Raw genomic sequence first — 15778 nt, 5'->3', positions numbered from 1 at the left:
TATTTATATTTTTGCACGTTTATCACCCGTTACAAACACACCATTAAACGCAGTGTTTACTTTCACACTATTGTGTTTTTCTAGAGTGTCCCGCACTCGCTCAAGCACTATACCATCTGCATCTTCTAAAAATGTTCGCGGTTCGATATAATTGGAATTTATCACCACACCTGTCTGAATGCGATTCTCAAACGCTGCATCTATTTCCCGCCACACGAGTTTATTCGCGTTATTACTAGTGCTCGCGTAATTACCGCCTACATGTACAAAACGTTTTTGTAATAATATTTTTTCACTCTCGAGTCGCGCGATCCTCGCAACCAACGATTGTCTCTGTCCGATGGCAAGCCGAGGACGCTTGATGCGGCTATGTTTCTCAAGCTGTTGTATAAATTCGTCGCATCGCTGCAACCACATGAAACACTCGCCCAAGTTAGCGACTCCGTTTGCTTGTTCCAACAGCTCGCGTTCCACTTGCTCGAAATTATTCTCCATTTTTATGTCTTTTTAGCACTGTTTAAAACAATACCGTACAATCTTCAACAAGACATTCGCATGTTTTTTCGTAGCACCTAATGCAGAATCGACATTTGTCTTGAATTTCAAACTGCATTAGCTTGCTTTGTCTTTCACACCGAATAAAAAACATATCTCCATCTCTTGCTCAGACAGAACGTATTCATCCTCATCATTGTTCAAAAGATTTGAAAATTCGTGGTAAGTGCGCAGCATTTTCTCTACATAAGGTTTCTCAGTATTATAACAAAAGTGGGTCATTATTGCTATCACTTCGATATACTTTACAACACCTGCTGGTATCTCAATGAGATGGTAACAGCATTCCTGAGTCTTTTCTACGATTTCTTTTGCTATATCATATTCATTTTCATCGGTGTCAACCCAATTGAGTATTTCTCTATGTAATTTTTGCTTCATATGATGAGGCCAGTTATGAACAAATTCGTGTATGTAAACTTCCTGTATTACGGTGCGTTCATGCGTTCCGCGTATACCGAATTCTCGATCACGTAGAAATTGTACTGGTGATATTCTCTGCACATCCTTTCGTTTTTCGGAATCATCGTTATTGTTAAGAACATAAATGGCATCTTCTACGATATCGTCATTCATGTTGTAATAATGTATGTTTTTATACTAAAAGTCTTTAATGTGTGCACACTGGACACATATTACACGGAATCAACACAAACATAGGCTGTCTGCAATTCGAGCAGTATTTACCGTCTAACCTAACAAACGCGTCAGTTATATGTTTGCGGAAGGCATGCATTATGTTGAAATCTGTGTCCGCTATTTGCATGATACATTCGGCACAGGCTGAATAAGTACCACCTGTAGTATAATAAAAATATATGGCAATGTCTCGTACGTGCAGTTATCACGCTCACTTCCGCATGTATCAAATGTTTCTCGATGGTATCATTAAACTCTTCACTTGTATAATTACTGTGACGTCCCCGCCAAATAATAATTTTTTTTTCTTTTCTTTTTCTTTCTATTTTCATTATTTATATTCTTAACTATATTATTATAATTAATTACATATTAATTAATTGTGCATTTATATAAAACTACTATTATTAATTTGCAAAAAACATTACTATTATTAATTGTTTTAATATTACATATTAATTAATTATGTATATTCTATTTTTATTCTTGCGTACAACTATTGTAACGCTATTATTATTTTGCGTATGGTTATTAAGTAGCGCCGAACCTATCATTTTAAATATTACAATTCTATCATTAAGTTGTGTATGTTTTTTTTTTATTAATACTTGTATGTAAGTTTAGAACAACTAATTCGCGCATGATCTTAACATTGTTAAGTTTCATATTATCTTATTAGCGTAATTCCGCGATATTCGCGCGCTCATAGACTATATTAATCCTTATGTATGCGTTTCTAGCATAAGTATGCGACAATAGAATAGGAAATTGTAAGAGCGACAAAGAAAGAAACAGCGACTGTACTGCGTCTCTACTCCCACTACTATTCCTCCTGCATACGGCGTCCGTATTCCCACCATTACTATTTCTCGCATGCGGCGTCCGTATTCCCACCATTACTATTTCTCGCATGCGGCGTCCGTACTCCCATTATTACTATTTCTCGCATACGGCGTCCGTACTCCCACTATTACTATTTCTCGCATACAGCATCCGTACTCCCACTACCAGTATTTGTAACACTCTGCTAATCCACTACACCACTGGATGCACCACTACCCTTACTGGTGCATCCCCAAAACAGCGAAGCCTCGCGCTCGAGCGTTGCGCAACGAGCCGCCAAAAAAGAGACAAGGGTGGGATATGCACGAGGAAGGGTTATGTAACGATATATATTCTCATGCAAGAGGACCAGAGCCTCAGATTAGAGATTTAGATCAGGTTTAGAGCAGATCTAGAACAGAGTTTAGAATCGAGTCGTCTCAATCCTTCTATTTCTTCCATTTCCAACTTAGAATGTTTTCATTTCAAACTTAGATTATTTCCATTTCCAACTTAGAATATTTCCATTTCAAACTTAGATTATTTCCATTTCCAACTTAGAATATTTTCCACTTCAAACTTAGAATATTTTCATTCTTTACCTTAGAATATTTTCCACTTTGAACTTAGAATATTTCCATTACAAACTTAGGATATTTTCATTCTTTACCTTAAAATACTTCCATTCCGAACTTAGAATATTTCTATACTTTTGTGTATAGTTAGAATATTTTTGCGTGAAAAGCGAACTTAGAATATTTACTAGCGATCACCTATTTCCACTGATAATAACCGACACTTTTATATTCAAATCTTAATATTACCGCACTGTAAATCCTGTGTTTCAATAATTTAATTGTAAATTTAAGATCGTAAATATATAAAATATTTAGTGAAACTCTTATTTCCTTTTATTACAACAATTACCTCCCCTCTCATTCGAATTCATGACGAACATAATCTTGGATATTATAAAACAAATTAATTTCAAGTCTTTACTCGAATATACACTCGATTAATCAGAGACTGTGAGTAAGAGCCATCGGTGCGGCTGACCCGCTGTCACGTCCCGTGTAAATTTTTCAACTTTTATTAATTATTTGCTTCATGAATTTCCTTTATTCGTATATCTATTCATATATTCAATTATATTTTAATCAATATTATATTATTATTCATTTATTACACTTATATTATATTCTAATCCAGCGGTATACCTCTACTATTAAAAACTTATCATTAGCTTGTATACTTTGCCAATAGAGGGCCAACTGTCGATAACTTACCTGCACTTACCATCAATTACCATCAATTACCTAATTACCGACAATGGTATACTTACCATTTGTTACAAGCGCCTACCGAATGATAGACCCGTTATACACAGCCATCATGAATTCCTGGAAATGCTGCTGTAATTCCAAGAATTCCCGAAAACTTTTGCTAATATCTCCATAAGAGGTAGAGTTGCCAAATTAATTCCAAGAAGCGTCGCAAACTTTGTTTATACTAAAAATCATGTTTCCAAAAATTTGGAAAAAACAATTATTTTTTGGGACAAATTTCACATTTTTTACCCAAAAACCGAAAACTTGCCAAAACGCTCCATTTTATCTGATTCGACCGTAAATGATGTTCTTTTAAAAACTTTAATTTTTACCCCCACCCCGAGTTTTCGGGAGGACCAAAATTCGGCCAAACATAGTCTTCGAGGTCCTCTATACGATGGTCCAAATCCCATCTCTTAATCTCTTACCGTTCACGAGATATAAATTTTTAAAGTGTCAAGGACGACTGCCAAAAGACCTTTATAAGTACTACAGGCCTTGAAACACAAGTCTCTCACCTTGAGAATCGTCATGGTACATAAGCACCCTTGTGAAAGTGAATGTAAAATCATTGCACCACTATCATGAAATATTATTAACAGTAGAATATTCATAAGACAATTGTAGAAGCCTAAATAATATATAAAATGGTTTAAACAATTAAATAATTATTAATATCAATTTTAGATTATTTTTCCAAACATAAATATTAATTAACAATCACCTTTTTGCATAAAAACTAATTAATAAATAGAATATTATATGTACAATAATTTAATTATAAATAAATAATCCTTATCAATTACATAATTTTGCAACTATCATTTATTCATAAAGCTAGTTAACAATCGATTTTGATTAAAGAAATAATTATTAAGGCTTTTGCAAGTGCATAATTAATAAATAAAGTCCCAAGGCCATGTCACTCAAGCTATTGCAGTGTACACAAGACGGCTGACCATCACTGTAATGAATGCGAACCTCTATAAGAAGAATGTAAAATTATTGTAAAATTCACATATGCACCAGCGACGAAATATTATTTAAGATAGAATATTCACTGACGATGTTTTAATTGCAAACATCTAAATAATATAGATATGTTTAATTCCATTACTTATAAATAATTAACAACTTAATATTAAAGTCATAATTACCATATTAAGGAAAAATATTAATTTGCAACTAATTTTATTAACTACATAATTTATATAAGTATTTGATACCAAGATATTGGTTAATAATCCGTTTTTATTAATTATATAATTTATACGAGCTTAATTAATGTTCAGAAATTAACTAACAATTGATTTGTAATAAAAGAAATATTATTAAGACTTTTGCAATCGCATAAATAACGAAAAAGCCTTCAAGGTTAGCTCGTCGAAATTATTACAAGTGCTAAAAATTCAAGAGCGGCGAATCACTAAGGTGATCACCACTGTAATAGATGGGAACCCCTATTTAAAATATGTGCAAATATTATAACGCTTGAATAATGAAATATTACGCGCAACTAAACATTCATTAATAACACATTTGCGAAGGTTTAAAAAATATGAAAGTTACATATATCGTTTGAGAACCACTACTACTATACGTAAAAATTGTTACCACGAAGATAAATGTTAATTAACAATTGGTTTATTGATAAAACATACCTACGTACGCATATTCAATTATTCAGATTCAGTTAATAATTAATCTTAATAAAACAGAACTCTAAATAATATAAAATCTATTTGTATCAATTAATATTGCCATATAAAGTCATTATCTCAACAAATAAGTATTATAAATAATTAATTTCGTTAAATATCAAATAATTAATGCGTAACGTCTATTAACAATTAAATTTTTGCAAAAACTAAGCCTTACAATAAAAGAAATATTATTGCACAAAACCTCCGCAAGCGTACGAGTCGTAGAAACATTAATTAATAATTTATTTCACAGTTATAATATTTGAATGAATATTTTATATGCATAAGATGCGTAAATTCCATTCTCACGCTTGGGTATGAGTCATCGTGAGTCACTTGCGAAATTATTTGATCAAAAAGTAATATGATATTTTTCTGTATTTCGAAAGACTAAACATCCGATGCAAGTACATCCTTTGTAAAATTATGCCGACATTCCGCGGCACCCTTTGAAATTAGAAGCGAGAATGATGCAACTCCTACTTCGTACCACACCCCGCGGCCTACAAACTCGAATAATATAAAAACGAGCGCCGCGGCGGATCAGCATTGCGCGCCGGTCTTTTCAAGTAACACCACGTTTATCGGAGTGTTCACATTGCGCACTGAACTTCAACACTGTACCGCATATCTGCCATCTTAAGAAGCATCCGCCATTTTGTCGACTATAGAAGGAACATTGTAACTGAAAGAAATAAAGACTTATTAAACTATAAAGGGATCCAGCCTCAATAATTCATATATCCCCGAAGACCCTTTGGTGAGTAATTTAAATTAATTAATTTTATTTATCTGATTTATATAATCTCAATCAAGCTGTCATCAATCTCTACAAGTGAACACTCTGTCGCGCGTAATCACTTTTCGACCATCATTCTAAATTATTTTAAATTATTTTAATAATTAAATACCTAATAATTTAACAACCGAATAAACACTTATACAATATTACCCCAGTTTGCCGTTTGGAAATTTAATTCAAATTAATTCAATTTTAATATTATTTAATCACGATTTAATTTAATTTAATTCAATTTAATTTGCGACTTTGACAATTTAATTCTAATTTAATATTATTCAATTGACATTTTGCTTTTTATTTAATTTAATATAATTGACTTTAATTCAAATTATAAATTAATTCAACTTAATACAGCTTGGTTGATACATTGATATTTTATTTGACATTTATTGATATACTGATTGATGCATGAACATTTTATTTCTGATACACCGATATTTTAATATACTGACACTCTGATTTATTTTATTTTTATGTGACAAATCCTGCAATCTGATTTAATTTAATTTATGTTAATGTGCATTGATATCCCGATTTAATTTGATTTAATTTAAATTTCAATATTACAAATAACTCACCACTGAACTTGATTTGATTCATTTTAATGCAGTTTAATTTACGATCTGATTTAATTCACAATTCAATTTAATACAGCAGATCTGATATTTCACTTTGATTAAATACAATCCATACTACTATCCAATTCGATTTAATTTTATTTAATGCAATTTTATCTATTATTTAATATTCTGATATTCACTCCATTTCTATTTTAATATCCAATTTGTACATCTCTAATTTAACCATTATAATAACATTCTACGTTACTTTGTGCCAGATATAATAAAATAATATTCAAATCACTGATTCTAATAATTTACATGAAATAATATAATAATTATTCAAACTTCGCATGCAATTTACTTGATTTCATAACGCATTCGAGACCCAACTGAATTAAATGCACACATATATATATTTGATACAATAATTGATTTTCATTTATACATGTTTTATTATTGCCAATTATAACCCCGCTTATTTTACTAATTTAGATATAGAAATTTAACTGAAGTACTTCCACACTCCTTAAACCTTTATGCGATCTCCAGCATTGTTACCTGAATAGATAAATAAATAAAAATTATAAAATACGATCGCATCCTTCTATCTTTCAACGAATAATTTAATCTCATATGCCTCTATATTTTGAAACCCATAAATAATTACGCGTCTACCGCGACACGTCTGATACGGATCACCGTCTTGTGCGTCGGCTCCTTAATTAAGAAGTCGAGTTTAGTCACCCAACAGCTGGTGGTATTGGCTGACTGGAGTTCGTTGAGGGTACTCCTGGTGATAAAAAGCTAAACAAGCGGATATCTAATATCTACTTTGCACGGGACAATACCTGTACGATCCGTCGGTTCGTTAACGCAGTTCTTTCAGACAATCAAATGAATAACAATAACAATATTCCGATACTTAAATTATAAATTCAATTATATTACAAATATCCTGTCAACCTGGATCTCGGACTCTGCTTCTTTTTTTTAATTTTACTAGAACACAACATTGCGCGCGCTTCGCGCGCGCCACTTAGCATTTTTATATTGAACATTGCACTTATTCTTCTTCTGTAATATTACTCTCACACACTTTATCATATTTAATGCCCTTCTCTATCTCACGCTCCCTCTTCTCCCTTTCCCCCTCTCTAAATTATTAATTATATTATTAATTATATTAATTATATTATTTTCATATTGTTCAATATTACTCTTATACACTTTACTTTTTTATTTAATCCTCTTCTATATCTCTCACGCTCTCTCATTCTCTCCCCTCTTCCCCACCTCTCTCTCTCTCTCTCTCTCTCTCTCTAAACACAAATTATTAATTATATTATATTTGCATGTTTCTTAATATCACTCTTACATACTTTACCTCCATACTTAATCCCCTTTAAATAAATTAAAAATTATAATATATTATATGTAACGTTACCTGTTAATTTTCAATAAAATTTCAAAACTTTCACTTTCTGGCTTTCTTGTTTAATCTCTCTCAATTATAATTTCCTTTCATCTAATCTCTTTCCTTTTCTAATCTCTTTCGATAAAACTCACTATCGCTCTCTGACCATTTCAACAACTTCTGACAACAAGCATCCAACAACTTTAAAATTAAATTTTTTAAATCTTATGCCTTAATAATACAACATTAAATTTAAATTTTTAAATAAATTAAAATTTATAATATTATACGTAATGTTACCTGATAATTTTCAATCAAATTTCAACACTTTCACTTTCTGGATTTCTTTTTTAAACTCTCTCGATCTCAATTCTTTCTCTTTAATCTCATTCCTTTTCTTCTATTAAAATACACAAAATGTCAAAATAATTAAAACGCAAATGATATTTAATGAGAATAATAATAATTAATAAAAATTGATAATTATTGAGAATGATAATTAATAAGAAATGAGAATTAAGAGTTTAAGATTCCTTTTTTTCAAAATATTTAAAACGCAAATGTTACCTTCCCGAAATCTCGCACTCTCTCTCTCTTTTTCTCTCTTAATAAGATCTTCAAATTTATTTAATTTCTCTCTCTCTCTCTCTCTCTCTCTCTTTCTCTTCTTCTTCTACCTATCACTTAATTCTTGCAATTTTTTTAAACTTTTTATTTTTTATAAATATCTATATAAACACTGGCGCAAAAGAAAACGAGACAAAAGTTTTGACCGATTTTTAGGCAATCTTCAAAGTGATGCAACTTTGCGAAAAATCATCTAAATTACATGTACTTTTTTTAAATTAAAGGGCAAAGACTCTACTTTGAGAATCCCTAGGTGAAAGTTTGATTTGTTAAGTGCTAATATAACATATAGTATTGCATTGAGTAGGCAGTCCTCAACTACATATCTCATTGGATACATTACATTTTTTTGCAGTATATATATGGTTTTACGTCCGTATCAGCTATATTAATTGATTTTGAAACAGCTATAAGAAAATCAATATATCTACCAGTTTGGAGTCAATGTTAATTACAACCAAATGATATATTGATTTTCTACCCCTGACATTCATTAATATTATGTAAATTTTTATTTCTATTTTCTGTATATACCTCTTTAATATTTCTTTTTTTCTTTTCTTACTCTCTGCTTCCTCTATTTCTTTTTTTCTTTTTTTAATATAATGTTTATTTTCTTTAACCTTAAATAAAAACATTTATATATGTTAAAAATAAAAACGCAATTAAGTCATTAAAAATTCAAAATTTTGACAAAACAAGCTTTACAGCTTTTTAAACAATTATTAAATACCTATCTCGTCTTTCTTCCTTTTTTCTCTCCGCTTTTTTATGAAATGTCTTAATGTTTATTAATTTAAAAGAATTATGCTTTTTGAATCTTTTCTCTCTTTTCTTTTTTCTCTCCTTTCTTTATCTTTTTCTCTTTCTTTAATCCTCTATCCTTTATCTTCTGCAATTTTGAATAAAAAACGTGTAAGTATAATTTTATAAATAATTACATAATATTATATAAAAACATTTTTATAAAAAATTATTATTTACTTAATTATTTTAAATTTTATTTTTTATTTTTTTTTATCTCACGCTCTCTCACTCTCCTTTTCTCCCTCTCTCTCTTTCTCTCTTTCTCTCTCAACACAAATTATTAATCATATTTTTATGTTGTCTATATCTATCCTCTATCTTCTGCAATTTTGAATAAAAAACGTGTAAGTGTAAGTTTATAAATAATTACATAATATTATATAAAAACATATTTTAATAAAAATTATTTACATATTTTTTTAAAACTTTTTTTTATAAATACACACACACACACACATATATGTATGTATTTATTTAAAAAAAGTTAAAAGAATTAAGTAAATAATAATTTTTAATAAAATATATTTTTATATAATATTATGTAATTATTTATAAATTTACATAATTTTACACACACACACACACACACACGCGCGCGCGCACGCACAAATATACACACACAGAAAAGAATATAGCCAATAATATATGTAATTGCGAGCTGCTAACTTACAATAATATTTACTGTTAATGCTCTAACACTCTTCTTTTTCTTCTTTCTTACACTCTCTTTCTCTCTCTCTCTTTTTCTGCTCCTTCTTTCTATAGAAGTCGCTGTTTCTCCTTCTGTTTTCTTTTCTGCTTCTTTTTTCAACAAAAGTCGAAACTCTCTTTCTCCTACCAATCTATTTCCTTTCCTTCTTTTTTTCTAAAAGATTATAAAATTTTAAAGATATTACTGTTATTTCCTATATATATTACATTATTACTTAATATATCTTAATATTATATAAAAACATATTTTAATAAAAATTATTTACTTATTTTTTTAAACTTTTTTTTATAAATACACACACACACACACACATATGTATGTATTTATTTTAAAAAAGTTAAAAGAATTAAGTAAATAATAATTTTTAATAAAATATATTTTTATATAATATTATGTAATTATTTATAAATTTACATAATTTTACACACACACACACGCGCGCGCATACACAAATATACACACACAGAAAAAAAATTAGCCAATAATATATGTAATTGCGAGTTGCTAACTACATAAAATACTCAATACAATAATATTTACTGTTAATGCTCTAACACTTTTCTTTTTCTTCTTTCTTACACTCTCTTTCTCTCTCTCTCTTTTTCCGCTCCTTCTTTCTATAGAAGTCGCTGTTTCACCTTCTGTTTCCTTTTCTGCTTCTTCTTTCTACAAAAGTCGAAACTCTCTCTTTCTCCTACCAATCTATTTCCTTTCCTTCTTTTTTTCTAAAAGATTATAAAATTTTAAAGATATTATTGTTATTTCCGAGAGAGAGAGATTATATTATTACTTAATATATCTCTTTATTACTTACCTTATTACTTACACACTTTTGATATAACCAATTTTGATTTGAAAACACAACTGTCAAACACAACTGTCAAACACTACGAAGCATGCGGTTCAATGATCAACGAAAGAACCAATCAGCAGGTTAAAGGCGGATTAAAGGCAACAATTCTTCGAGACTTTCGAGATGACTTCGATACATTCGATAAATAGATAACATATCTTTTTTAGAAAAGGATTTTATTCCCGATGTGACGTGGGATACCGCCTAGCGAGAGTGGAGTCGTAAGATACGTTCACAAACCCTGATTAACAGTGATTTTCTTTTACTAGAACAAGACAGGCGCGCGCTACGCGCGCGCCATTTGTTCAATTTATATGTATACGTACACTGAAAGAAAAATAACATATTCAATAAGATATGTTATTGCGGGCTGCCAACTACAGATATACTCTATACAATAATATATGCTATTGCAGTATCAACATTGTACTTGCATTAATAGTAAATATTATTGTATTGAGTATTTTATGTAGTTCGTAGCTCGCAATCACTTATGTTATTGGCTATATTACATTTTTTTCTGTGTGTATACATATATGCTTATATACATTATATGTATATAAGTATGCATATATATTTATATGTATACGAAATATATAAATAAATATATATTTTTATTTCTATTTCTATTTATTTATTTTATTTTTTTATTTATTTTTATCTATTTATTAATTTTCTAACTACCCATCTGTTTATTATTTGTTTATCAGTTTTCCAGCCATCTAGGTTTTTTTTTTTTGATATCGGGGGGGAAATCCTCATGGATAACCTACGACTTTCAGTGAAGGTTATGCCGGACTCTTACCGACTAAAACCCCCTCGGGTGTCTTTGTTTTAATGCTTGGGAATACCTTGGAAATCATAATGGGTTATTTCCAGGGTATCTTTTTGTATAGAACTATTCTGTTAGAAGTTCTGTCACCAAGTATGTGGAAGAAAATCTGGTTTTTTCTTGAATGATTTTCAAGAAAAAGGAAATTCTTATATGTAGTAAAGTAGGGACACCATCCTACTAAACTTTTAAGTTGCACAGGACTATTCTATTGATAGTTCCGTCACCAGGAATGTGGAAAAAAACCTGGTTGAAGAAAAGGAACCAGTGAATCACTTTCCCGTTCATTATCGTTGTATACATCTCAAGAGAAACGAAGTCGACAATGATGTCAATTTTTATCCCCGTTAAGTACTTCGCGTTATAAATATCTATTCAATTATCGTCTATTTACTTAATCTATGTTATTGATTTATTTTTAATCTATTTATTTTTCTTATTTCCCATGTATCTATCTTTATTAATCAGTTTATTTCTTATGTATCTATAGTTTTTATCTACGTTCTTAATAATACAAATAGTTAAAAACGAAAAAATAATAAATGTTATAAATATATTTCTTTATATACATAATTTTTAACATTATTATTATCTCGTTGTTTATCTAGATAAATTTTTAATGCTTGCCAAGAACGAACTCGCGAAAAAGCAACATAAAGTTGTCCATGATTAAAAACATCTTTGCGAAGATCTATTCCTACTCTATCAAATGTTTGTCCTTGAGATTTATTAATTGTCATAGCAAAGGCTATTTTTATCGGAAATTGTCTTCTTTTAAATGTAAAAGGATATACATTTTCACAGTATAATGTTATACGATTTAAAAAAACAATATCTCCTGTTTTATCACCAGTTAAAATCTTGCATTTCAATAAATGATCGCCAAGTTTTATGATCATTAATCTAGTACCATTACAAAGTCCTTCATTGATGTTAAGGTTTCTTATTAACATAATAATACAATTTAATCTTAAACGTAATTCATGAGGAGGAAGACATGATGGAGACAAACTATTTAAATATTCTGGTAATAAAGATTCACCAATATCACCATTATCACCGCAGTTTACAGCACTATCTACACTTGTATAAATTCGTTCTTCTGTTACATTTAGTAATTCAACAACTCGTTTATTAATTTCGTCTACATCAATATTTCTCGCTGAAAGTATCGCACATTTAGCTATCTTATTAAAATCTCTTTTTTGTATTAAATCACCATATATATCTGTAACAATATCTGCATCAGATGGAGCTATGCAACATTCAGGAATTTGAATATTGTCATTAGAATCATTCAATTTCCCATCACCCATTTCTATTAAAAATTTTGCAAATTCAATTTCATTTAGAGAAACTCGCATGTTTTGTATTAAAGAAAACTTTTTAAAATATTTCCATATGTTACTAAATTTAATAGAAAGATTTATAATTTCACTTCGAGTACCTCGTACTTTAATTGGAAGAAGTTGTCTAAAATCACCACCCAATATAACAATTTTTCCACCAAATGGTAAATCATTATTCATAATATCACGGAGTGTTCGATCCATAATATCTAGAGCATATCGTGGTGCCATGGGAGCTTCATCCCAAATAAAGACATCTATTTTTTTTAAATACTGAGCTTCTTTAGATTGAATTTTAATGGCAGATGATGAATCGGCAAATAATGGAACTGGTAATCCAAAAGTTTTATGAATGGTTTTTCCAGCAGGAAGTAACGTTGCTGCAATGCCTGTAAAAGCCATTGTACATACACGTTTATTTTTAATTTGAGCTAAATAATAAATGGTTGTATATATAAATGTTTTACCAGTTCCTCCTGGACCATCAATATAATAACAATTATCATTATTATAACTATAATTATCTAATTTGTTTAAAATTAAGTCAACTATATCTTTTTGCTTTTCATTTAATTGATTATATTGTCTAGTACCAATTTCCATAGCTTGTTCTAATGTCACGTAATCCTCCTCTTCGTTATTTTCTGCTAATTGTTCCATTTGTGGAAAATCAGCAAAGCTTTTTCCTTCAGCTAAAAGCATAGCATTAATTTGTTCGTAAGCTTTTCTTTGTCCTTGTAGTGTACCGAGATGTCTTATATAATCTTCCGATATTGCTACCTTAAAACTTTTCCAAAGTTGTTCAGGATGTAATGGTTGACAATGTAATAAAATGCGTACAAATAATTTACGTAATTGTCGTGGCATCATCCACTCAACAGCTTCATTCATAGCTCGTATCCATTCATCATCATCTTCAATTAAACCTAAAGCTAAATATGTCTCTGAAAATGTTTGATAAGTTTCTCCATTTACAGTTCTTAAATTATTAAAACTTGTAGCTCCTTTAATAGTTAGTAATAATAATCGTAAATGAAATAATTCTATTTGTGTTGGACTCACAGAATACATACGACCTATGCAATTAAAATAATTATGCCGTTTTACCCAGTGTGATACATTTTTGCCGTTAATTTTTTCTTTTTTGAAAGTATAATAGTGTGGAATTTCTGTATATAAATATTTTCTTGCTTCTGTGTCACGTAAATTTAGTGCGAAATAATCAATTAACATAGTGACTTGATTTACAGCAGTAGTCATTGCTTCTTCAATGGAATCATTTTCAATAATTACATTTTGTTCATTTGGCAAATGAACTGGTAAACGAATTATAGAATGACTTTTATCTTGTAACTTTTTACCGAGTATACGCCAGCTAGCTTCTACAGGTCCTACGTAACGAGCTTCGATGTAATCATGTATTTCATCATGATTAATAACTGTATTATTTGTTATTGGTTCAATTGTTATAGAAGCAGCATCATGACCTTTATATATATACTTATATAAATATTTAACCGACTTAATGCTGGAAACTATTTCAACATTAATATGGCAATTGAATATAATCGACAAAATAGGACAATATGGAACAACGTTACGATTATCAACTGTATATCCGCCGGGACGTTCAAAAGTTGTACCAGTATTTCGTCGACGATAGTAAGGATAACCATCTTCATCCATCTTGGTTTCCTCCAGAAAATTTCTCGGATAACGCTTTGAGCATTGTCCATTTACTAAACACCAATTGGCACAAGGTCCGTGTATCATATGTTTCATAACTATATTATGTAAATTACAATTTTCTGTTGGATCAGGAATTTCTGCAGATATATATTTATCGACAATTTGTGGAGTTGTTATTTTAAAATTATGTTTTAAAGTTATTAACATATGCATATAAGGCAAACCTCGTTTCTGGAATTCAATGACATATACATATGCTGCTACTTCACCAAAAAAATTTTGTTTAGTAATCAAGTTTATTAAATAATCTTTTTTAATATTAAAAACACGTGTACAAATATCAGGTCTATCAGAAGCTTGTTGATCATACAAGAGATTTTCTTCAATTTCACGCCATTTTGGATTACAAGTCATTGTGATAAAAAGATCTGGTTTACCAAATTTAGCAACAATTGCCATTGCATCTTGATAATTTTGTAACATATTACGTGGTAAACCGATAAATGTAGAAGGAAGTATAACCATTTTCCCAATATGTCCATTTAAATTATTTGCCATATTTTGCATATAATCAATTAAACCCTGATATGTTTCAGAGCGTAATTCTTTTTGATGAGCTCTACAAAAATTCATTCTATCTTTTTCAATTTTTACATAATTATCTACAAGCCATTGTTGGAATAAACGTCGTCCTAATAAGAAAACATTAAAGTCATCACGAATAGCCATGCGATGCTTAATATATTGTCCTCTAGTTATTCGTCTATTACTGTTTAATTTTTTTTAATGACAATGCCATCCTTGAGTACCATATGGATAAAACAATGGATATATCCATGGTTCAACATTTGGATCCATAGTACTAACGCTTTGTAAAGTTTTAGTATTTTTATTGCGTATTGTAACATATGATTCTGGGATTTCTCCATCTGCAGTTGTAGAAAAAACGGCAGCAACTTCATTTATTCTTTGGATATTATATCGACGTCGATCCATTTCAGGTTTTAAAGTAAATATTAATTGTAATTCTGGTATCGACTCATTAGATAGTAATTGTTGTTGATTTTCTAATTCTTCACTCAT

General features: G+C 29.8%; 1 protein-coding gene across 1 annotated transcript; it reads right to left on the bottom strand.

The window, feature by feature from the left end:
• Positions 1 to 12555: 12555 nt before the first annotated feature.
• Positions 12556 to 15220, bottom strand: LOC118647751. The gene is made up of 5 exons (XM_036293192.1): positions 15031 to 15220; positions 13600 to 14790; positions 13105 to 13263; positions 12700 to 12975; positions 12556 to 12599 (listed from the first exon to the last, which is right to left on the bottom strand). The coding sequence occupies exons 1-5, from the start codon at positions 15218 to 15220 to the stop codon at positions 12556 to 12558; spliced, it is 1860 nt and encodes a 619-aa protein (XP_036149085.1).
• Between the last annotated feature and the right edge of the window lie 558 nt (positions 15221 to 15778).

Source organism: Monomorium pharaonis, chromosome 10 (genome assembly GCF_013373865.1).
Source record: "Monomorium pharaonis isolate MP-MQ-018 chromosome 10, ASM1337386v2, whole genome shotgun sequence".
NCBI lineage: Eukaryota > Metazoa > Arthropoda > Insecta > Hymenoptera > Formicidae > Monomorium > Monomorium pharaonis.
The sequence above is the reverse complement of the archived record's forward strand: the minus strand, read 5'-3'. Positions and strand labels throughout refer to the sequence as shown.

Coding starts and splice junctions, on each gene's coding strand:
- LOC118647751 (XM_036293192.1), bottom strand. CDS start 15,220: ATGGTTATACTTCCTTCTACATTTATCGGTTTACCACGTAATATGTTA. Junction 14,791..15,030: donor TTCTGATAGACCTGATATTT/GTACACGTGTTT, acceptor TACATAATATAG/TTATGAAACATATGATACAC. Junction 13,264..13,599: donor AGAACAAGCTATGGAAATTG/GTACTAGACAAT, acceptor TAAAAAAAATAG/ATGTCTTTATTTGGGATGAA.